Below are 22,447 nucleotides of genomic sequence, written 5' to 3' on the forward strand. Positions count from 1 at the left end.
AAAAAGAAAAAGAAAAAAAAAGGCTAGTCTTGAATGCTTTCCACATGTGAATAATCTTTTGCACCGTGAACTTTCCAAATTGTTTGCAAATTTCCTTTCCTCCTCCTGATCGTAACGCATCACAATCTTCCACATGAGCAAACCCCCAAACACTTGCTTATAACTCAAAGTGCATTTGATTATCAGCACCTGATCCTCTTAATTCCTAGACAAAATAAAAAAAGTGGGTTACCTGTGGCAGCTCGGTGGCTAGCACTGTTGCCGCACAGCAAGAAGGTCCTGAGTTCAATTCCAACATCAGGCCGGGGTCTTTCTGTGTGGAGTTTGCATGTTCTCCCCGTGTTTGCGTGGGTTCCCTCTGGGTACTCCGGCTTCCTCCCACCGTCCAAAGACATGCAGCTTGTGGGGATAGGTTAATTGGATAATCCAAATTGTCACTAGGTGTGAATGTGTGAATGAATGTGAGTGCGAATGGTTGTCTGTCCCTGTGTGTTGGCCCTGCGACAGACTGGCGACCTGTCCAGGGTGTACCCCGCCTCTCGCCCTATGACAGCTGGGATAGGCTCCAGCGCCCCCCGCGACCCTGAAAAGGATAAGCGAATGGATGGATGGATGGGTTACCTGTGTTCCTGGCTAAACCAACACAAAACACAAACACACAAAGGACAACGAATTTGCATTTCCATGTCGCACAACTTTAATAGAATATTTTAACTAACTGTACAAATTGAAAAGAAATATTACGCAAGTAACAAATTGTGAATAAGAACCAGTTAAGGCCATTGCACACGGTCCAATGCAGTAGATCTGAAGATGTCAACCGTGGCTCTGAGATCTGTCTAACAAGATCAACAATCTTTTTTAAAAAGAGGGAGAGAGGGGTGGATAATATTTTGCTGTCAAGTCCTTTGATGATCAGTCATCAGGCACAAGCGCCCAAAACAAATGGCCAAAATCCCAGTGAAGTATATAAAATACATTGGCACCTTCTCCCATTTGTTTTCCCACTTTCTACTGATTCAATAAGTAGACAATAACAAATACTTATATATTCTGAAACAACTTTAAATGCTGAATTAGATTACACTGTGTTAACGACAATTGGCAAACAATTTAATGAACCAGAACAGCGTCTTTCATTTTGGCTTCTTGGCAACAGGATTTACATTTTATCCACACTTTGTGTCCCAACGCTGACTCTAAATGACACTTGTTTAGCGTAAGATACATACCAGAGGTGCCATCTTATAAAACAGCCACAAAAAGCCTAGGGATTGGCCACTGCTTAACTCTGTCATTTGTGAGGAGAATATTCAGACTGGATGTGAGGCCTGGGCTGGGGGGGAAATTCAAGATTCTTTCAAGTTTTGTCTTTCATGTCAAACATTGTAATTTAAAAAAGTACTCTCACCAAGCTGTTAAAACAAGAGCAAGGAGCATTTCAGGGGTGACTGAAGAAAATGGAAATATATAACCACATGCTTGTCTCGTGATTGTAGTTAGTGTGCTCAGTGTAAATGCTTGTTTACTCCACTACATCCGAACAGAAGAGAGCACTATCAATGCAGAACATGAATCTTCAGTCTGAACATGTTTTTAAAAAAAAAACAAAAACAAAAAAATAAACGACAACAAAACAAACAAAAAAAAAATTGGCAGTATTCACGTTTTGTTAACCTGCTATGCTCAAATAAGCTTTGAGCCTATAGCTGCAGATGGGCCTAAAGCGTTCCCCAAAATGCACCGTATCACATAGCTGCATGACACCAGAATAAATAGTCCAATGACATGACAATGAACATTTAAAAAAAGTAAATTAAATTGTATGTCTCTTAAAAAACACTAAACAAATGATAACAACCCCAGTGAAAGATTAAGTCAAACTTGTTCAGCAGTTTCCTGGTAAACTCACATCGTGTTGGTGTTTAAAAAACCCTGAGTAACTGACCGATTTCCATGAAAACTAAAGTTTGGGATCCAATCCTTTTTTGCTTATTTTTAAACACTTTCATCTAATAATGCTCTGAGTTTTGCAGTAGTAACCTACTCCATATTATTAAAGACAACTGTTCCTATATGATACCATGGCAATTTACATAGAGTCAAGTCACTTTATGCTTTGGGCTGAAATGAAGCCAAATAAACGGGACGAGATGGGCGCAAGACAAAAGAAAAAGAAGTCATGCACATAGTAAAAAACGCAGTTTGGTTTGCGTTCTATTGCGTTCAGGTAAGAGTTTGTAAAAAGGCGGAGCCTGTACAAGTAGTAGGACTTGCTGATTGGTTAACAACTGATTTGATGGACAGCAGGTCTCCACCTCCCCTGATCACCAAGGTTACTGCTGTTTGCACTCAGCCGGCTGGGGCTGTTCTTTCTGCAAGGAACAAAGACGAAAAAGAAAAAAAATGAAACGAGACAGGCAATGAAACTGCTCAACATCAGCTAGCTAGAAAGCAACTGCTCAAGAAAGAAAGCACCTTGTTTGGTACAGCAAAGGGAGGATTGTTAGAAACCTGGAATGGGTCTAAAGCAAGAAATGTAAATAGATGGAAACCAGCATGACTAAGAACAGAAGCGATCTACTCAATATGTAAACTGGGGGTCCTAAAGAGGTGGGAATGTTAACAAAAATTAAAGAGGTAAAGAAGAAAAGGAAAGCAAGAATAAACCAAAGCCACTGGACGAGCGAGTGTGATGTATGTGGGACGCCATCCTAATTTCTCCCTTACCTAGAAATGCATGGGGTGAGAATGTTTGATTATGCCTGTAAGGGAGAGGGGGTAATCCAGGGGAGGGAGAGACAACAGTATGAAGTTAAAACATTACATTAAAAAAATAAATGACAAAAAAAGCAGTGAAACATTGCTATTAATGAGCACCATGAAGCAAAAAACAATGGGTGATGAGGTGGTATCCGGGAATGGGAAAAAAGATAAAATAAAATTTAAAGACAAATTTATAAAAATAACACTACTAACTTATTACATGTTTTCAGGACACATTGTTTATGTGTTTATGTGATAGTCCAGTGTGATGGAGGAAGTATGGAGTATAGTGATCTTAACTACACCATCTGTTATCACGTGATTTTTAAAAAAAATTTAAATCCGATAGCCTGAAAGAAATGAGACGTAACCTGTATGAACAGGTCACTCAATCAGCAGTTTTCCAGCACAGGACATTATACAACTGCACTGCAGTGAACAGATGACTCAAGAGAAAGTAATGGTCTCCTAAAACAGCTACTTGAAATATTGAGATCTTGAGGCTCTGGTGATAAAATATATAACCAGTGTCTCCTATATAACCAGAGCTTCCCCAAAGCAGTCTAACAACATTGAGATTGTTAGGGCTTGAAATTGAAGCCAAATCCTGACAGTCAGGTTTGTGCAGCCTGTGCATTTACAAGAGAAAATTAGAAACCAAAGTCAAGGAACTGTCATATTGTTTTTTTAAGGCGACTGTTTACATAACAGGACATTGACACTCTGCTAAAGTAACTCTCAGCAGGACTGCAACACAGCTACAGATGGAAAAAGGATCCAAAGAACTCTGCTTTCTTCACTTAGTAAAAATGCTAAAAACATAATAAGAATAGCTTTGCTATTGTGTGCATTACAAATTGGAGGCACAAAATTAGAGGTTCCTTTAATCCTGCAGGAGTTTGCGGACCCTCATTAAGAACAGAGTAAACGACACTACTTTACATGAACATAACAGTGATCAAGCTGGTGCAAATCCCACACATAAGCTTGTTTCTACCACTGACAAAACATTTTACCATCCATATGCCAAACTTATGTGATATATCAAAACTTTGACTTACTAAATTAAACTTTTGAGGACCTAACGGTTCAAATTGTGATAATTTACAATGATAGGGAAGGAAGTGTAGGGTGCAAACCGACCTTGGGATCAAAGTCTCCCTCATCATCATCGTCATCACCTTCCTCATCTTGTTCCTTAGACACAAACAGAAAAATGACACTTAAACATGCAAGAAATACTTAAGAAAATGTCACATTTATAGTAACTAGTATCATTTAAATGTTTTGAGGTGGTACACTTTAATCCCTGTGTGAAAGTCAGGGGCATTTCTTAAGATTTCAAGTGTTTGTCAGTGAACAAATAATTACCTCCTCTTCTCCCTCCTCCAGCTCCTCCTCTTCAAACTACAAAAACAAAGAAGGGGAAAAAAACCAAAGCATCAAAGTCAGTCTGCAAATATCCAACTTGTGGCTTCAGTTTTTTATATGGTCGTGTATGAAAGTGCATGCGTCTGAGGCAAAAACTCACGCTCTCGTCATCTTCCAGGGCCTCTCCAGTGAAATACAGCACTGCTCTGGGAACTATTCTTTCACGGAAGAAATGACCAATCTCAAAGTCTGTGGCTAGGGTGAACTCAGAGTCTTCATCCTATAAAACAAGAATAGAATAGAGCGTTATCACACAAATCTGACAGATTGAACAGAATGTAATACCTAAGAAATGGTGCAATAATGCCTTTATGAAGAACATTTCAGCAACATTATACTCACCATTTCTCCATCTGGTGGAGCTGCAAAGAAAAAAAATGTATATTAACACACTGAATCAAAGCGATGACAGAAAGGATTTAAACGGGACGAGAGGGTAAAAATAAGATTCATTAAAACAAAGGCCAATATCAATGGAAAGATTTATGGGATTAGCTGAATTTCACATAAGGTATGAAGACCCAGTAGGTTATCAATGACATCACAAAGCGAGGTTATCATACACAGGAAGTGACAGCCCATGAGCAAACACTTGTGCTCCACCACGCTGACTAAAAGCGACATCATCTGATCCTTCCTGTTCTTTGAACAATTCTGTATTAGAGGAAACTGAGACGTTACACTTATGAGGCTGTGCCCACACTGGTCAGTGTTATGTACATCTGAGTGGTCAAGTTTTATAGTACATTATTATTTGCAAATTTTGTACCTGTCAGGTCAATATTATCATGTTTACATGACAGATGATTTTTTACAAGTTTAACAGCAGAACCCCAACAGTCTTACACTTTAAGATTTACAACTAGCAGTGCTAGTCTTGGAAGGAAAATAGAAATTTATCCAGAGATTTTTAGTGAAGCATGCGATTTAAGCGCAACAGTATTTTTGGTATATAAGACTATGCATGTAGGGCTGCAATGAATCATCAAGTAATTTGATTATAACAAATTTGACACAAATTCTTTCCTTCGATGTTTCGTTTAATGCATAGCTCTGTAGCGCGTCAATGTGTTAAACGCAAATGGGAGCTTTTTACCCATATGTACAACTAAAAACAAACCTGCAATACAAACTTATTGAGAAGCAGCGTGTGAATAAAAAAAAAAAAAAACTTTTACAACATTAGGTCAAACAACCTCCAGTTTTTAACAAAAATACCAATAACACAACATCAGCAGTGATGATGACATTGACCCAATTTAACGGAATCTCTTTACACAATGCAAAGAGCAAAGAGGCAGAGCCGTTACAGAGACGGTGAGCTCAGGGTGAGCAAAAGAAAATGTGTTTCTAGCGTCCAAAACAGCAGCGGCGTTTCTGTGATCACCATTAAAAGCAGTACTAGGGAAAAAAAAGCTAGCAGGAGTCCTTCATCAAAGCACCTGATCAACAAACTCTGATGTGAAGAAAGGCAAACTTTGTAGCTGTTCCATCCACCACCATCTGTTTAACACAGCGAGAAATCCACAGAAAATATTACATTTTTATGATTTATATCATTGTCAGGACGATAAATGTCTTATATCGGGATATGAGATTTTGGTCATATCGCACAGCCCTACTCGGACTGTTTGAGATTATTTATATATATTTTTTATTTATTTTTCTTTAAAAAATAAAATTTCTGTATAGCATGTATACAATCAAAGGGTTTAGTTGTTCTTATTGACCTGTGCTTTATCTCTTTATTATAATATTTATTATTGCACATTACTGAGACAAAAGTACTTCTTATCCAATTACTCAATAAATTACTTGATTACTAAAATAATTAATAGCTGCAGCACTATATTCATGACACTTGGCATAGTTCAGGTCTGCTTATAAAGAAGTCCCACACGCACGCACGCGCACGCACACACAAAACGACAGTGTAACTACTGAGAATAAGCTTCCTCCTAGGGCAGATGGAGATATCAAGCTTTATATTAAAAGTTGTATTTATGACATGCAAAACTACATGTATAGTCAAAAGCCAACATTTTCTCTGGCAACTATTTACCAATAAAAATTTTCAAGAAATCAAAATCTTGATATGTCAATGAGGTGCACAGCAGGTAAGTCACATGCAGCATTTGTGCATGTTCACATGAGCTTTGAATGATAGCCTATCTACTAATGGCCATTCTGGCCAAAGAGCTGCACACCCAAGCACACTTGACAAGGAGGTATTTATATCCACTAGTCATACACCAAGACTATGACTGAACCAGTAGGGCAAACATTGGTGCAGCCAACGAGCAATCAGGTCACCTCCTCAAAGTCAGAATAAGTCCGGGCATGTCAGACAGGTAAGCTGTCTATACAGGAAAGACGACACAGTCATTGAAGGTGTATCCTGCCCTGACTTAATGATCTTTTGAATAAGAATATCAAGATTTTTTTCAAGATTTGCCTAACTGACACTTTATTATTCACCTGATGTTTATTCAACTGAAACTGACCTGCCTCGTTTTTAAATGAGGCAACTGTTTCAATAAGGTTGCCTAATATCAGAATGGTTTGATTTGTTCATTTAAATTAAATTAACACCAAATTAATTTAAACTCAGCAAGCTAAATGCCTTAAAAAAAGAACCTATGGTACTCGGAATACAGTTAATATTGTTTAAAGAACCTAGAGTGCCAGCTCTGTTAAAATTAGTTATAAATAATAACATCAATAAACTACATGATGTCATTAAAAGGTGGTGGTTACCTTAAACCTAAAATTTTTAATTATCTCTTTATCAGTCATTAAAGTCACTGTTTAGCATCACAGTAACAAGCCTTTCAAGCTGGAAAATAATGGTAAAACCAAAGTTTATAAAAGTCCCAAAGCTGACTAATGAACAGCAGCAACAGCTACACTGACTGATACACCTACTCATGGCACTGTCTGAACAATTTCAAAAAGTGATTCTGCTGCCACCTGCTGTTCACTTTAGTTGAATACATGATTAACAGCTCATATTATGTGCTTACATATTTTTTAAACTACCTGCATGTAAACAGATGCTACCAGCCCATTAAGTGTACCCATTTCTTGCAACATAAGCAAATTTCTGAGTGGAGGTTTGGCAGATCTGTACACAGTTCTCAACTTGTGGGGTTTTTTTTGGGGTTTTTTTAAATTTAAAGAGAGAAGTATCTTTGAGAGTTCCTGAGAAATCCCAAACATTATGCGTGTCTGTGTGCTCTCACCTTTAACAGGATTAAAGAAGTTGAAGAAGGAGTCATTGGGGAGCTGTTTGGTAACAGTGCGGACAGTGCCACGCCCTTTATGCTTCTGCTTCTTCTTAATGGTTTTCACTGTCACGTCCTTCCCCTTGTGCCAATCTATCTGACAGCTAGAGAGAGGAAGTATAAAAAAGTGAGAGGCGGCAAAAAGCAAATATGCAAGAAAAAGGCAGAAGTTGGAAGGCCTGCTAAGAAGAGGATGATATGTGGGATGCAGAAACAGATTTATATAGAAAATACAAAAAAAATAAATAAATACTGCACAAACCACACATCTATTTCTGAGTTAAAACTTAACATCACATGTTTACCACAGTTTGACAAGCATATGTATTAAGCTCTGGTTCTCACCCCTCACAGTCAATGATCTCTGGTCCTTCAAATGAGAAAGGATCTGAGGGATCAGGCTCTGACTTCATCTTGTAGACCTTAGTGAGAACTGCATTGTTGAAGTAACCATTGGGCTCAAAGTGGAACCCTAATGTAAAACTCTAAGAAAGAAGGAACAAAAGGATAATTTAACACAACGACTTAAATCTTGCCCAAGTAACTAATGATAATCGACCATAATTACAGTCACTGGCAGACACTGACCATTGGCTCTCCAGGCTCAGAAAACTTGACTTGAATATCTTTCAGGTGTTTTAGGATGGGCTCATCATGCTCCTGTCACGAGATTAACAGACAAGTCAAGTACTATTCATAAAGTAAGTGAAAAGGGAGAAGAGGATCATCAGTCACTGAAATGTACCTGTAGCATGTCACTAAGCATGTCCACACTCTTGAATATAGTGAGCCAAAACTCAGGGATGCCTTTTGGGTCTTCTTCTGGTGTGGCTTCCTCTTTCTTTGCATCCTCAATAGCAGCTTTTTCCTTTACTTCCTCCTGTAAGGAGTTGACAGAGCGATAATCAACACTCACTGTTCACAAAAATCTATATTCAGTCGAACTAAGATCATGATTTATTACCAAATTATCAGACAGTTCACACTGCAGCAAGATTACATTAAAATGTGGTATCAGGTTCTAAAGGAAAATCAAATTTGTACTTACAGCTAGCTCCTCCTCTTCGTCTCTGTCACTCTGCCACTCACACTCCTCATCTGTGGGTTCCACTGTTCCTGTGACGATATCTCGTCTCTGTGATAGACATTATGGTGAAGTTAAACATTTTTAACAGAATTTTCAATATATTGATGAAATATAACTATGCAGGCAAACGTTAATTTGGCAAGCGTGGATTATTTTCAGCTTGCAGACTGACACCAACACCATTTGAGAGAGAGACTGACACACACTCACACGACATGCACACAGGACAGGTGCAGCAGGATTACAGCTGCCAGTCTCCAGCGTGATTAAGAATGGCAGACTTCTTGTCCCTATCTCTGGAAATAGCCTTGACTGACAAAGGACAGTCGACTACTTGGTGCAGCAGTTTTCAATTTAGCACAATGGATGCAGCCTTGCTGACCTCTGATTAGGCCAGAGACATACTTAAACACCCATTCGTATAGGAAACACCACAAGTGATCCTTACAGATTTGTTCAGTTTTATATTTAAAGCTAGCATTTACTCTGTTTGCATTAACACATAAAGAGTAAACGAAAATATCTGCCTAGTGTTACGTAAAATAACTTTAAGGAAATGTGTTAATAAAAACAAAATCTGTTGTACCTTGTCAAACAGTGGCTGATAGAGAGCAGCATATTTCCTCTCAAGTTCATGAACCTCCTCATAGAATTTAGCCTCTATGTTAGCACATTGCACCTGTAGTCTTTTCAAGGCATGCACTCGCCTCTTCACTGCTTTGGGAAGCATGCTATAAGGGAAGAGAAACATAACAAAGGGTCATTAGAAAATGATGAAGGAAAATGTCTTACAAGAAAAAATGTAATCCTAAACATTTGTTGAGAGTCTACAACAAACTAAATCATGTTTTTGTTTTTAGGAGATTAAACAGGGATTTTATTTATATGTACTGCATAAAAAAAACAAAAAAACAACAACTATCAGCTGTAGGAAATTACTCAATAGTGTCAGTTATCAAATTCATCTGCTGACTGGAGCAAGCCAACAATCCAAAAACTCGCTTTGTTGTACATGTGAAAGGTTTTGTTTTATGCCATGCATAACAGCAGAATAGTTCACTGTACTGAATAATTTCATATGATTTTACATTAGTGATTCTGCATTTTTGAGCATGCTGTCCAAATGGAAATTTAAGTAATTTGCAAACTTTTGGCTCCTTAGTGTCAAATGCCAAGAAAAATGTCAATGAGATATGTTCTGTGCCACACAAAGGTCAATGCAAGGGGGAAATAAATCTTCAAGAATTATTTAGTTACAATTAGCCTTAATGTTTTAAAAGTTGCAATTCTCTTGAATTGACATCTACAACGCTCAATGATGTGAACAATAAATTTTAATCATGAGTGTTTTCATTTTCAGCATATCTAAAAACGTAATCGAATCACAGTTCAGTTGCACTGACCTTTCCAAGAAGTGGAAGCTGACAGGTCTGTCCACCTGCCCACTTGGATTTTGCATCCCTTGATCCCCTTTACCTGCCAAACCAGCATACAACATTAGTAGAGATGTTCATCTCAAAACTATGATAACAAAAATGTGTATTAAATGTAATTACATGTAATATTACTTTAATATTTAGCCAATTGCAACCTTGTTGTATACAATATAAGGTAAACCAATCAATAAAACAACAGTCAACAAATACTGTGAAATAATGGACTAGTTAACATCCCTAGCCCTTGTCTTGGAATAAAGCAGTTACTAGCAATATAAAACCATGTTTGATATGGTTTTATAGTAACAGCTTAAAAAAGTCCACAGACAGCCAGAAAGAGAGAGCCAACCTCTCCACTCTCCTATTTTATTTGTTTATGTCTTATGCTTTTATGAAACTTCTTGCTTTTATGTAAAAGCAAGAAGCAAACTTCTTGCTTTTATGTTGCTTTTATTCTACTGTGTACAGTGACCTTGAGTGTTTTGAAAGGCACTTTCAAATAAAATGTATTATTATTATTAGCCAAAACCTTAAGCCCGTTAAGAGAAATGTTATAGTCAATGGTAATAAAGGCAGTACAGAGGTCAAACAATGACAACAATGCCCTACATTAGATCCCATTAGAAGATCATTTTAGATCTTCAAAGGGGAAATCTCAGTGGAGTGCTGATTTGGAAAAAGCTCATGAAAAGGACATTTGTAATATGCATAATGAGGATCTGATTTCATTTTTCACAACTTTTTCTAACAATTTGCCAACAAATTGCATATTTGAAGTAATAATTGCTGGAAGAGCTGGCATTAAGACTTTTTTTTTTCCACTGAGTAATGGAAAAACTTACTAAACATACATACCTTTAACAACCAACAGGTACAGAGTCAAATCAAGTAAACAAATCTCATCAGATGCATTACTTTAACGTGGCCAGTGGGAAAAATATAAAAATTATATTTACCTTTATTGGCTTCCATGACCAAGTGTCAGCTCCTCCCTCTGTTTAGAAGTATATGAGATTATATAAGCCATGTAATCATCGTCAGCAATTAAAGTGAGTAAGTAACTTATGGAAGTAACACCAAAGTGAATGATGAATACTGTCAATTGTATCTCATCAGTGAGTCCTTGTAAATTAGAGAAGCTACTGAACTGCCAAAAATAACCTGCGCTGAAGGCTTATAATTAAAACCGATGCAGAAGAGTGACAGGCAGACCAGCTGAGCTAACTTTCACCGATCTACAGCAACAGCAGTGTTGAGCAAGCGCAGGCCGATGACGCATTGACATGCTAACAGCAGCTGGGCTAAGCTATGTCAACCAAAGTTAGCATCTCTCCATTTTTAACAAGTGTAAAATGACCAGCGCTGGTTATGGCCATCAGGGAACCTCTGGGCAACATCTAATGAAAGTGGACGCTAACATCACCTCACGTACAAACACATAGGTGTAATCACTTAGTATGGGCGTGCCAAAGATCTGACAGCAGCTAACCGGGTTAGCCAGCTAGGTAGCAAGAAACTACCAGCCAACGTGCTAAGAACAATGCTTGGGCGAGGACAAAGTGTAAGGGTTACTATTTTAGACTGTCGCCAGTTGGCTGAAGACAATCAGAATGGGGAGGCAGAGCAGCAGTGCTGTACAATTCCATTATGTATCTCGACGGATAACGGTACAACAGCTAGCCACTACCGACCGCATTGACAAGCTAATACCACCTAGCTTCGGCTAGCTCGCGCGTGAATTAAAAACACCAGTCAGACAAAAGTACCGTGAAGACAGTTTACCGGCGGTCCGCCGGGCTCATTAGATAACTCCGGCTGCAAAAGTAATACTCCAACATGGAAACATATGCTAAAATTAATGACAAATCTTTGCTTACTGACTGTTTCAGCAGTCTTACCTCTATATGAGCGGAATCTCGCCAGGCGCGTCGCTCAAGCGTATTCGCTTCAATCCGCACGCCCGAGCGACACACATGCTCCAGCTTCTTGGATTCTGATTGGACAGCCGGCGAGAGCGAGCTTGGTGCTACATTTAAGCACTGCGTTGCAAAAATGTCATTTTTGGTAACACCGATCACTTATCTACCTTCACTTGTGCTTCAGTCATCCTGGGTTTCTTAAACAAAGAAGTGTTTTCATGATTACTATGTAATCTAATTCTAGAAACCCCTATCAGGGTTTGATAAAAACATAAACAAACAAACAAACAAGCATTTCTTGAGAGTACATCTTGTGTACGTGCAACACAAACGCACATTTCTTTCTTTCCTTTCCACATTTCATACCAAAAGACTTGTTTTCTTGTCAGAACAGTGTCATCATCTTCTGTGCACATTTGTATGTATGTATGGGGAAGTTAAGCATGCTCACAGGATCATTACTTTTAAAAATGCAAATGTTCTTGCATGCACAAGTTCTTATCTTGCACCCAGAAGATAACAGCTTGTGGAACAATGAATATAAGATTTGCATGAAAACTCCTATACATAGTGTCCAGCCTGCAGATGTTTCATTAGACAAGATAAATACTCTCTTGATAAATGCTTTCTGAAATGATCATAATGTCTCACAAGAGCCAATTAAAAATCCCACATTGGTGTCTGTCCTGGCCTGAGTTTTATTTGATGGATATTTGGAACCATTTCAGCCTTCATCTACACATCACATGGTATAATGCAACCACCATATTGAAAATTTAAGGTGGCTTGTAGTTTTAGAAATCTATGTTTTAAATAGTCCAGCATGTTTATGATTGTATATTTCAAAGCTGCATTTAAAAATCATGTGATTTCAGAGGACAGGTATAACTCAGGTTATCAGTTTTGGTGAGTACTTTCGGATGTAATTAATAATGACTACATTTTAGGGCACTTTAAGTCTTACAGAATTAAATGTAGGACTGCAATAGGAAAAATGCGAATGTTTTGGCACAAGAGACAAGCAAATTCAATTAAATTCTAGTGAGTGTTCTGAGTGATTGGCCAGATCACGTGTAGACCACAAGAGGGCTTCATATACTCATTTTGTCAGAGACAGTGACTCTTTTGGTATTTACCCTCAGAAAGAGACTCTAATGTTGTATAAATATATGAATAAGCCACTAAAAGATTATTAATGATGAGTGTTTTCCATTCCAAATAACATTTGTGAAATACTCATTGTTTCTATTATACTCAGGAAAACATCTGGAAGAATTAAAATGTTAAATTTTGTAAAAAAAAAAAAACAAACAAACAAAAAACAAAAACAAAAACAAATAAAAGAACAAATAAAACTAATAATAATGAAATAAACACATGTAATAGCTCTGAGTGTTTTTTTTTTTTTTGGGGGGGGGGATGTTATATAGAGATTGAAATGTGTCAGCAACAAGCACATTTCAACTCCAATTACTAAAACGTAACATAAATTCTTCTCATGCAGAAGTAAAAGCCCATTGTCACCAAAGCATCTCTAGTATCAGCTGTGGCTGATTTCCTTGCATCCTCACCATTGTTCACGTTGACCTGTGGGATAGCAGATAGCCGCTTGCCTTCTGGTAGTGTCATCCTTTTAATCTCGATCATCTTCCCCATCTTTGCTGCCATGTGGCCATGCTTATGCACCCTAAATGACATCCCTGTTTTTGCTGCAGATCTTACTGAGTTGGGTCAATGAGCTGATCCCATGCTTGCCCTTGGCATACAGTTTCATCTTATCCATTAGGACAAAGGGTAACATTTGCCTGTTTTGTCAGAGATCATCATTGTCTTTACTGGAACCAGGAAATGACATGAAAGGAAATTTTAAATATGTGTAGCTTGGATTGGCACACCTATCTCATCCTGATATCATCATTCTTAATAAATCACCTGTCTTAAATTTTTTTAGAAAAAAATAGTTCAATTCAATCTTTTCTTTTACAAGTTCACAGAACAGGTCATGAGACTAAACTGGTAACGATCATAGAGACTATTTATATGCCACATCTCGCTGTTATAACATTAAGGGTTTTTTTTTTCTCTGTTTGAAATTTACGGAAATAGTGCAATAGACATAAAATCACTGAAATCTGGTCTTCTTTCTGTTCACTATCAACTGCAGTGTAGTCTACGCACTTGAGAGGAAGTGACAGCACTGAGGCCCCTAAGGGTAGGATTGTTGTGACCAGACTTTGTGCCTGTCACATTGTGACATTTACCAGCAGGGTCTGTACTTACAGAAGAAATCAAATGTGATTGTATAGCATTTGGGAAGAGCCAGGGGTCTAGAAACAACTGTATAATAACTGCCAATTTATACTATAAATGTATAGACAAACACATTGCGCACTACCAACCAATGTAATGTAGATATTTGAGGTAGCCATAAAAAGGGGGGAAATATATTTATCTGAAAGCTTGCAACATTATTGCAACCACTTTGAAATCTCAGACAAAGTCACATTTTTAGACAATAATAACACCCGCAGGGCAAGAAGTAGGGTGTCCTTCACAGCCAATTGTCAAGTAATAACTCACAGATTTCATCTTATCTCAGTTTTCTCTCTCCTGTCCTCCCACTTGGGAAGCAGAGGCACACATCAGGTGTTACATGCAGTGGTCCCTCTTCATTGTTCAGCTGTGTGTTCACACGTTTTATTATGTGATACAAGATTTTACCATGTGTGTGTGAAGAATGCTGGAAAAACTCTTGTAAGCAAGTCAGACCTGAAAGTATAGACAAAGAGTGTGTGGGCCACTTTGGCACATACATAGATACCTGGCAATACTTAGCGATAAGTAAAACTGGAAACATCCCTCATTTCTTTAGATTTTTGTCTCCCAGTGAATCAGACTTTCTAATTTTTGGTCTTGAGGAATAGGCTTTCTTTCCTTTGGACAATGGCTGCTTTTCCACTTTTTTAGTCCAGGCCTTATAACTGAACATTTAAATTGCTTGATAGATTCTTAATCATCCAGATAAGGAATTCCCAAAAAGCTGATTCTGTTCATCTTAATGTACCAGAAAATGCCTGTTAGATTAGCAAATAAGACGTTTTAAATTTCCCTGTTACAGAAACACACAATTTATACATACAAATAGACTGCCTTCGCCCATTCTTCTTGCAGTGTTTCTTTTTGTCAGAAGAACCTCCTTAAGGAGTGACCAGTGAAGCCTGTCTTATTTAAGCCTCTGGCTTACATAGTCAAATGTTTTTGTTGATATTAAGGTGTGTTATGGGTGCTTTTAAGTCTGTTAAGTGATTATGAAAGCAAATAACGCACATAAAGCACATATGCTGAGCACAGTATAAGGCAGATTGTGTGCAATATGTAGTGTGTGCTTGGTTTGAGTGTATTTAGTTGTTTCCAGTCTCTGTACAGTCATAATTAGCTCCTGGTTTACATTAATAGCCATGAATCAGATTCATTCCTGATGGGTGGTGTCCTCCAAGGCTGTCCTTTGTCACCTATTTTATTCATAGTATTTATGGACAAGATTTCTAGGTGCAGCCAGTGGGTGGATTGTGAAGGGTTAGTTGATCCTTGTTCCTCTTGAGTCTGCTTTTCACAGATGTGGTTCTGTTGACTTACCATCAATCTACATTCCTACCTATGTCACAAGCTGTGGGTAGTGACTGAAAGAATAAATTAATGGATATAAGAGATGCACCTGAGCTTCCGGTGAAGGGTGTCTTGGCTCAGGCTCAGAGATAGGTTGAGGAGCTTGATCATTAAGGAGTGGATCAGAGTAGAATCACTACTCCTCCACATCAAAAGGAGCCAGCTGAGGTAGTATGTGTATCTGACTATAATGCCTCCTGGGTACCTCCTAAGTTATGTGTTTTGGGCTTGTACTACTGGAAGGAGGCATTGAGGCATACTGGAGAGATTCCATATCTGGGCTGGTTGTGTGTTTATTTTAATTTCTTTATACTGCGGTCAAAGTGACCCTGATATATTTTAATTTTATGATTTAAAAACAGGTAAATAATGGTTATTTAGAATTACTGAAAACTAAGTGATCAAAGGACAGTAAATAAGCATTGAAGCAATACAAAATTGTACTCGGGATGAAAGCTGCATGTTTCATTAAAGTATAGAAATATCAGCAAAATAATAATATAATCACTTTTTCTTTAGTTAATATTCATTAGTTAATCAATATTAGCTTGTGGCTCCATTATATAATAGTGAATGCATTTCCTTTGCAAGCAAAAGTCACAGGTGAGGTGTCACAGGCATCTGGCATAAACCTCTGACAAATCAATTCAAATCAATTCAATTATTCACATATCACAACAACAGTCGCCTCAAGGTGCTGTATATTGTAGGGTAGACCCTACAATAATGCATACAGAGAAAAACCCAATAATCATATGACCCCCTATGAGCAAGCACTTTGGCGACAGTGGGAAGGAAAAAAACCCCTTTAACAGGACGAAACCTCCGGCAGAACCAGGCTCAGGGAGGGGCGGGGCCATCTGCTGCGACCAGTTGGAGTATGAGAGGGAAGACAGGATAAAAGACATGCCGTGGAAGACAGCCAGAGATTAATAACAGATATGATTCAATGCAGAGAGGTCTATTAACACATAATGAGTGAAAAAGGTGACTGAAGAAGAAATACTCAATCCATCATGGGAAGGATTCAGGTCCCCTGATCCAGCCCTAACTATATGCTTTTACACTCAATGTCATTTACCCTTACCTGAATATTGTATATTGTATATTGCATAGCTTTCTTGTTAAATTGTATTGTATTTAAATTTTTACTTTTTAATTATTTTATTTGCATTTTTTAATCACTCTCTTATATTTAAATGTTCATTGCTATTTCATCTAGGGTTTGAGAGTAACGAAATTTCTATTCTCTGTATGTCCTGTACATGTGGCAGAATTGACAAATAAAGTTGACTTTGACTTTTGACTTTGAAAAAGGAAAGTTTTAAGCCTAATCTTGAAAGTAGAGATAGTGTCTGTCTCCCAAATCCAAACTGGGAGCTGGTTCCACAGAAGAGGGGCCTGAAAACTGAAGGCTCTGCCTCCCATTCTACTTTTAAATACTCTAGGAACAACAAGTAAGCCTGCATTGTGAGAGCGAAGTGCTCTAATAGGGTGATATGGTACTACTGTCACGGAGGAGCAGGGAGGACTCGGCGCAGACTGAAGTCTCAGAAAAACAGGTTTATTTACACACTCCAGGTGCACTATATACAGGTGAGGGAGAAGGGGGCCAGGGTTCCCAGGGGTGCAGAGCGGGGTCGGGAAAAGCGTCCAGAGTCTCCAAACCAAAACACGAGAAATCTGCATACAGAGAACAAGGGTTAGCACGGAATTTATACGGACAGAGCTCAAAACTGGCTGAGGCTAAAGTAGCACTGACGAGCGTTATTCAATAGCCCAGCGGCGAGGTGCTCTCAGTCACTGCCTTAAGTAGCGGGAGCAAACAGGGTGAGGAGCCACAGGTGATTGCCTACAGGTGGTGGAGGCCGGGAGCTCACAATGAGCTCCGCCCAGGCAGCGAGCAGAGAGAGAGGAGAGAGAGAAAAGACAAAACATAACATGTAGCCACACAGGGCCAGCCGAGCAGGCACGGGGACCGTGACAACTACAAGGTCATTAAGATAAGATGGGGGCTAATTATTCAAGACTTTTTATGTGAGGAGCAGGATTTTGAATTCAATTCTGGATTTAACAGGGAGCCAATGAAGGGAAGCCAAAACAGGAGAAATATGCTCTCTCTTTCTAGTCCCTGTCAGTAGTCTTGCAAAAATGCTGAACTACTCACTGTGACCCCTCATGCCAACGGAGCAGCTGAGTTTTAGGCAATTAAAATGCTAAGACCAGTGGAGTAATTGTTTTTTGTTTTTTCCACAGAAGTAATCTTATTTATTAAATGTTTGAAAACGCTCTGATTTTGTTCAAGAATACCAAATTACATGTAGGCATTAAATGCAAATAGTTTCCACCATGTGTAGTTTTGTCATTTTCGATGACTTGACTCACCTTTGCTGGTGTCAGATTTTTTTAATCCAGTCATGATTTACTGATTTCTGTTTTTCTCAGTGACTGTTATATGCAGCATTTTCCTAAAAACAAAAATAGAAATCTTGCAGTCTGTGAACATTTCTAATCAATTCTGTCTTTGTAGCTCAATTTCTCTACTGTATATATTCACTTTTCTTGCCAGTTAAACATGTGCTGATAATCTTTGACAGATATGATTGTGAAGGTGGCGTTTGGCGTTAAACGGTGACATGATGGCAAAATTGTCTTGTTACCCTCTACTAGATTACATACTTAGAGAACCTCAATACTCTGTGACCTTGAATGAAATGAATCATTGAACCTTACATTTTCACAGATTGGCTTGTCAATTTCTCTGCCCTTATTGGTTAAATTTGAAAATTTATGCTACACATAGATTTGCAATAATATCTTTGCAATATTTAAAAGCTCCATAATGAATATTGTGTTGCTTCTATTGATCTCAGTTTGCAATAAGATTGGTTTAGACCCAGCAAAGCTGGTCAAAGCCTCTGTCGTTCACATTGCACTTAAACACACAAACCTATCCACGTCCACACAAGAGAAGAAAAAAATCATTGGTGAAAGTGGATGCCATGATTGACTTTGTCTTTTTCTCTTGATTGAACACTGCATTCACTGGGCCACCTCATCCCAATGGGGTATTGGTTTTGTGAATGAAGTGGCCCAACTCCCAGATGACAGTATTGATATGGCCTGGAAGACAGGACAATATTTACAAGCTAGCCTGCCCTTGCATCCTGTGTTGTCCATTAAGCCCCTCTACTCGTAACGCGTGGGTAATGGCCTATCTGTACACCATAATCAGACAGACACACACATCCCCACTGACTGTAAAAAAGCCATCAATATAAGACACACAAACAAGCGCACACATGGCTAGCTGCTGCATTGACACAGCTGCAGTCATTATTCACAGGAGGGGGTCTTGAGTGAATGTGTGTGTGTTTGTGAGGATGGTAGGGAGGATGAAAAAAATGGCAAGCAGAACTACTATATCTCCTGTGAGTCAGCTGCATCAGAAGGATGTGCATGTAAAACAAATTCAGCAGAGCCGTCAATCCAACTTAGGGCAGCTCACGCTTTCCACACTTTGAGTGCAATTTACTTTAATCTGCACCAATAAGCAATTTCAATCATGACATCTTGTTTGTTTGTTTTGTTGTGCCCGTTGTCCTCCATCAGTCTAATTCTGCAGCGACAGCTAAACCTTTTAGTTAGCAGGAAAAAATGTCCATAACACCTGCTATCACATGAGCAGACACCCACAATGGCAGTTTTAGTGCTTTTGTTATACTTTGCTATAATTTTAACATCAAAACGTTGACGACAAAACTGCCTTCATTCAAATTTGGACAGCCAAGGATATTCTGTCAAGGGCACACTTACTTTAATGTTTGATCATTTTCATTTTTATTAACAGTATTAGTGTGCCGATATAGCAATATCTTTAAAAAATAAAGCTAATTATTAGGTTTTATGTCCTTAAGTACAGGTAACTCTTTCCTGTGAATGTCAGTAGGCCGATCTTTTATATAACCTCCGAAACCTTGAATGTTTTTTCTCTTTTGCCAACCAGATCTGTGTTGGCACACTGTTATTTTAGAGTAATTTTTTCCTGTAACTTACCCAGATGTACACATTTTTATTGTTTTCAACAAGTTTCTGTTTTTACCTCTGAATGCCATGCTGTTACATTCTTGCTTCTCTTAAACAGAACGTTATATTCACTCTCAATAGAATAGGATACTTTAAACAAAAGAGGATGAATAGAAGGACATCAACATTTATAAAGTACCTAGAAATTCTCAACATGCTGTGAGCCTGGTTCTGCCATAGTGCTCTTCCCACTCAGGAGAAGACTGAAATTGAGATTCTTTTCCTTATATTTTAGGGTGAGATGACTGCAAATATAACTGAACTGAATTTAATTTTAAAAATGCCTGTTTTATCAGGTCAAGATGAAGAAATACAAGTGATCCCTGGAAAACAGAATGTGTTCTTTGCAACTTATACATTTGACATCTGATGCAAATGTGAAAAATAATGAGCACAGTACTTCAAATTGTTGGAAAAATGGTGCTTGTGTTTTCAATTCAAGTCTAATGTCAGGGTCCACATGTATTTAAATCTGTGCAGTTACAGTTTGCTGTCAATAGTAAAGCTCGGTGAAGGATTACACAATCCATGTTCTCATATTATATAAAATATCTACTGATGCTTTTAACATATCAGGATAATTAATATGGTGAACTAAATCGTACCTTAGGTCCCCAACATCCTAAAGATAACAATGCAAATATTCTGTTTAATCCCGTTTCCCCATCATCTAGAAATAACTATGGTAATTGTTGTGTGGCAACCAGGAATCATTACTGCAAAATGTTGTGAACTGTATGCAAAAACGTGTGAATTAGCACACTGATTAAGATAGGCCTGAAAGCTGAATCTGATTATTAATTTAAATGCTAATTCATTTTCATCATTTTATTAGTAAGAGGAAACTAGGCTAAACTGGCCAAAAGGCCAAGAGGTTAAAATATGATGATGTTTTGCTTTTGTTTCCTTTCATAGGTCTTGAAGTGTGATAGGAGCATGCTTATGGGGCCAGAGTAGTGTATATTCTGTGTATTTATTCATCGATTTACATTTGTGAACTGTAATTTAAAGAGCTATACAATTATTTTGCCTGTATCACTATATATAAACAGTTTATTTGACAGTGGTGTAATATAAAATAGCCGTAACACCCATGTTTGATTCAGACATGTTTTTTTCTGTCTGGTTTTCAGATGAAGGAAGGAAGGAAATATTATTATGAAATTTAGTAGAAATGTGTAGTTTTACATTTTTCAGCCCTGATTCATGGTCATTATACTAAAACTAAGTTTCCAGGTAATCATCAGATTTTTTGAAGTTTGCTTTATTAGGTTATTAACAGGGAATCAAATACATTTGCTAACATTAAATAGAAACTACCACAAGTGTTTCCAGGAAATAGGCCACAGCATTAAACATGTTGCCTTCAAACAAAGAATAATGCCGTGGTATAAGTTATAACTTATGCTCCCTGCATTATTCTATTCTGAGAACTACTGTATCTCAGAGGAGATATAGTACTCCTGCTTGCCTTTATTATATGGTAAAGGTCTCCTAATATATTAAAATATCAACCCATATTACCTTTTCATGAGATTACTGCCACTTTAAAATCAGTGTATAAAAACTACCCCACTATTATCACATTAATATCTATATCTTAAGCATCCATTTTCATGCATGTACATAAATGGCTTAAACAACAAATGGCTGTATGGCAGAAAAGGCAAATGTAGCACTAGGTTTAGCTGAGGCTCCAGCTTGCTGATTTTCATCATGGGCTGCAGAAGCTTGGCCCCTCCAGGCTACTAGAGGACTCGGGCCCATTTAGGAAAGGTAAATCTAATTAGGAGTCTCTCCAGCTACAAAGCTCTGTGTCACTGCTGGAGGGGAAATGGGTAAAGCTACAGCATCACCGAATTGCTTCTTTGTCACTGGCGCTGGCTAGTGAAAACGTACTTACAGACAGCGTCGTATTTGTATACATTAGTCTGGGATTTAAAAAAAAAAAGCAGAGTCATTAGTGAGTTTCTCCCTAACTTCAGATGCTTGAAATGCAATTCAGGTCAGTGGATTTAACAAATCAACATGTATTATGTATATCTAAGGAGAAAAAAAGGAAACTACAAATTACTGTATAGTGCTATAAATCCTGGAATCGAAATATTCATATTTCCTTTATTCCAAGTGGCCAGTAAACAAAACAATAAACTTATTTGTGCTACCTGTGACCAGTTCTCCGACCACTTATAGTGATTGATGAAAATCAATCACCACAAGTGGTCTCAGAACTCTTTGTGAAAATTTATCCTGCTGATCCTAATATGACAAACACAATAGATATTTGAATGCATCCGGACCACAGTCAGACTTATCAGATATGACATTTAGAAAAGCACAGGACGCTTTCAAAAAAAAAAAGAAAGATCAATAAAGATGTAAAACACGTGTACCCTTGAGCACTGATATGTATGGCAGAGAATAATCAACAAACACTTTAAAAGGTTAAAGCCCCTGTTTGCTTTGAAATAAGCTATTGAGAGTTTGAGTTTCTCTCAACATCTTTCCTTACCATCATAATCTGCTGTTCCTCTTCTAAATGGCCATTGAGATTCATTTGACACGTGTAATGTGTCTTTTTCCAATGAAAACTATGATTAGTTTAGTCTTTGCGCCTGATTTAGAAACCTTCAATCACCTTGCTCAGTCATAAACATGAAATTACATTTGCACATTGTGTGAATGTTTGTGCCTCTGCAAGAACAAACTACGATTGAGGCCAAAAGCCTAAATGACTTAAAAACTAGAATGAACTAAAGTGTGATTGGAAAG

The 22,447-nt window shown here is 37.9% G+C and overlaps 1 protein-coding gene across 4 annotated transcripts; it reads right to left on the reverse strand.

Moving 5' to 3' along the window:
• Positions 1 to 673: 673 nt before the first annotated feature.
• Positions 674 to 12,003, reverse strand: nap1l4a (nucleosome assembly protein 1-like 4a). 4 transcript variants are annotated; one of them, XM_085281715.1, is made up of 15 exons: positions 11,903 to 12,003; positions 10,961 to 10,998; positions 9,972 to 10,044; positions 9,155 to 9,299; positions 8,530 to 8,616; positions 8,227 to 8,361; positions 8,070 to 8,141; positions 7,827 to 7,966; positions 7,440 to 7,585; positions 4,540 to 4,559; positions 4,298 to 4,417; positions 4,138 to 4,173; positions 3,910 to 3,963; positions 2,731 to 2,765; positions 674 to 2,375 (listed from the first exon to the last, which is right to left on the reverse strand). In XM_085281715.1, exons 2-14 carry the CDS (start codon positions 10,974 to 10,976, stop codon positions 2,760 to 2,762), a joined length of 1,050 nt encoding a protein of 349 aa, XP_085137841.1. In that variant the 5' UTR covers positions 10,977 to 10,998; positions 11,903 to 12,003; the 3' UTR covers positions 674 to 2,375; positions 2,731 to 2,759. The 4 variants fall into 4 exon arrangements, with proteins under 4 accessions (XP_085137841.1, XP_085137838.1, XP_085137839.1 ...); XM_085281712.1 differs by lacking the exon at positions 2,731 to 2,765; XM_085281713.1 differs by lacking the exons at positions 2,731 to 2,765; positions 11,903 to 12,003 and adding an exon at positions 11,787 to 11,881.
• Between the last annotated feature and the right edge of the window lie 10,444 nt (positions 12,004 to 22,447).

This window comes from Mchenga conophoros, linkage group LG7 (assembly GCF_057382185.1).
Source record: "Mchenga conophoros isolate Kocher_MC1m ecotype Shallow Benthic linkage group LG7, M_conophoros_male_GT1.1, whole genome shotgun sequence".
Taxonomy (NCBI): domain Eukaryota; kingdom Metazoa; phylum Chordata; class Actinopteri; order Cichliformes; family Cichlidae; genus Mchenga; species Mchenga conophoros.

Coding starts and splice junctions, on each gene's coding strand:
- nap1l4a (XM_085281712.1), bottom strand. Junction 8,142..8,226: donor TGCTTAGTGACATGCTACAG/GTACATTTCAGT, acceptor ATCTCGTGACAG/GAGCATGATGAGCCCATCCT. Junction 4,418..4,539: donor CTCCACCAGATGGAGAAATG/GTGAGTATAATG, acceptor CTTGTTTTATAG/GATGAAGACTCTGAGTTCAC.